General features: G+C 38.5%; 1 protein-coding gene across 1 annotated transcript; it reads right to left on the bottom strand.

The window, feature by feature from the left end:
• Positions 1–35: 35 nt before the first annotated feature.
• Positions 36–1,632, bottom strand: LOC107578765 (gastrula zinc finger protein XlCGF57.1-like). The gene has a single exon (XM_016264685.1). It carries the CDS (start codon positions 1,629–1,631, stop codon positions 450–452), a length of 1,182 nt encoding a protein of 393 aa, XP_016120171.1. The 5' UTR covers position 1,632; the 3' UTR covers positions 36–449.
• Positions 1,633–2,061: the final 429 nt, after the last annotated feature.

Below are 2,061 nucleotides of genomic sequence, written 5' to 3'. Positions count from 1 at the left end.
ATATATATATATATATATATATATATATTTGTGTGTGTGTGGCGACTTTTTTAAACCGGGTATGCTGCGTGATAAGACCAATGTTGCAGTGTGACATGCAATAATCTTATAGGATTGCTAAAATCGTTCAGTATGTCTCGGGCTTAAGGCTTGCAGTGTGAACGTAGCTTGAAAGCCCATGAAACATCACCGTTTCAGTCAAATTATTTTTGCTATTTCAGTCACCAAAATTTTAGTGGACAACTCTATTTCTGGTGCCATTTTATACTGCAGAGCTATTTAAAACGATTTCTGGACAAAGAACACATAGGGTCTCACACATACACGACTTTTTCCAGGTGTATTTGTGTGATGGCAAAATTATTAGAAATTATGTCACCTTCTTCCAGAGTGAATGTGCAGGTGATTTTTTTTTTTTTTTTTTTTAATTGCTCCTTTTTCAAAACTTGTCATGCTGAAGAACATGTCAGTGTCTTTCCAGAATGAGTTTGCAAATGATCTTTCAAGTTTCTCTGATATTTGAAACTCATGTCACACTCGTGGCATGTGAAATGTCTCTCTCCAGTGTGAAGCCTCATGTGAATGTTAAGGTTTCCTTTAAGTGTGAAACTCTTTCCACATGGAAGGCAGGTGTAAGGCTTTTCTCCACTGTGAACTCTCATGTGAGTCCGAAGGTTTCCTCTAAATCTGAAACTCTTTCCACACTGAGGACAGGTGAAAGCCTTCTCTCCAGTATGAATTCTCATGTGAATCTTTAGATTTGTCTTGTTTGAGCAAGTCTTTCCACAGTCATTGCACATGAAAGGCTTCTCTCCAGTGTGAGATTTGACATGATTTTTAAGGTGATTACTGTCTGTAAAACTCATTCTACACTGATGACATATAAAACTGAGAGGGAGAGCTCTTGAGTGAATAATCATGTGCTTTTTAATGGTTCCTTTATGTCTGAAATTCTTTCCACACTGATCACATGTAAATGGCTTCTCACCAGTGTGACTGTTCATGTGATACCTAAGGTTTGGTTTTGTTGTAAAGCTCCTTCCACACAGTTTGCAGATGTATGGCTTCTCTCCAGTGTGAGTTCTCATGTGCCTGTTAATACTTCCTTGTTGACTGAAACGGTTTCCACACAAGGGGCATGTGTAAGGCTTCTCGCCTGTGTGGATATTCATGTGGCTTTTGAGGGTTCCTCTTTTAGTGAAACATTTTCCACACTGTTGGCAGGTGAAAGGCTTCTCTCCACTGTGAATCCTCAAGTGGACTTTAAGGTTTCCATGTTCATTGAAATGTTTTCCACATTGTTTGCATGTATAAGGCTTCTCCCCAGTGTGAGTCCTCAAGTGGACTTTAAGGTTTCCTTGTTGATCGAAACTCTTTCCACACTGTTGACATGTATAAGGCTTCTCTCCAGTGTGAACTCTCATGTGGACTTTAAAGTTTCCATGCTGATTGAAAATCTTTCCACAGTGCTGGCAGGTGTAATGATCTCTAGTTCCAGTCTTTTTAGCTCTTTTTTTTGTGGAAGTCTGAGTGCAACTAATTGATTTTTGTCCAGTTATGAAATCATGCTCTTTCTTATACTGATCTTCTTGCATTTCATCTAGTACTTCACTCTCCTTTTTCAGCACCATCAGGTCTAGGGTGAAAAGAGACAAATACAAGTTAACCGCAATTTAAAAGCAACAGTAGAACAGACTTTAAAAATTCCCCAAATCTGCCATTTATCCTGGAGATTCACAGTCCTGCAGAGTTTAGCTCCAACACACCTAATAAGTTGACCTTAAAGACCTTGATTCAGGCGTGTTCAGTTAGAATTGGATTTAAAACTCTGCAGAGGCTGGGTTGCAAGGCTGAGCTTGACACTCCCGTTTAAATTATTAGAAATATGCAGACCTTTCAACAATGTTCAATTTTGCACAAAAAACAAACAAACCGTAATTGTGAAGTCAAATTTTTTACACCCCATTGTAACACGGAAACTGTACTTCTTAAAGTTATCTCTGTTTTTCTAGAGCTATTGGATTTTCAACAACACTGACCACAACATTCTCTTGCATAGCT

The sequence above is a fragment of the Sinocyclocheilus grahami genome, unplaced genomic scaffold (genome assembly GCF_001515645.1).
Source record: "Sinocyclocheilus grahami isolate Dianchi unplaced genomic scaffold, SAMN03320097.WGS_v1.1 scaffold11865.1, whole genome shotgun sequence".
Classification (NCBI taxonomy): domain Eukaryota; kingdom Metazoa; phylum Chordata; class Actinopteri; order Cypriniformes; family Cyprinidae; genus Sinocyclocheilus; species Sinocyclocheilus grahami.
The sequence above is the reverse complement of the archived record's forward strand: the minus strand, read 5'-3'. Positions and strand labels throughout refer to the sequence as shown.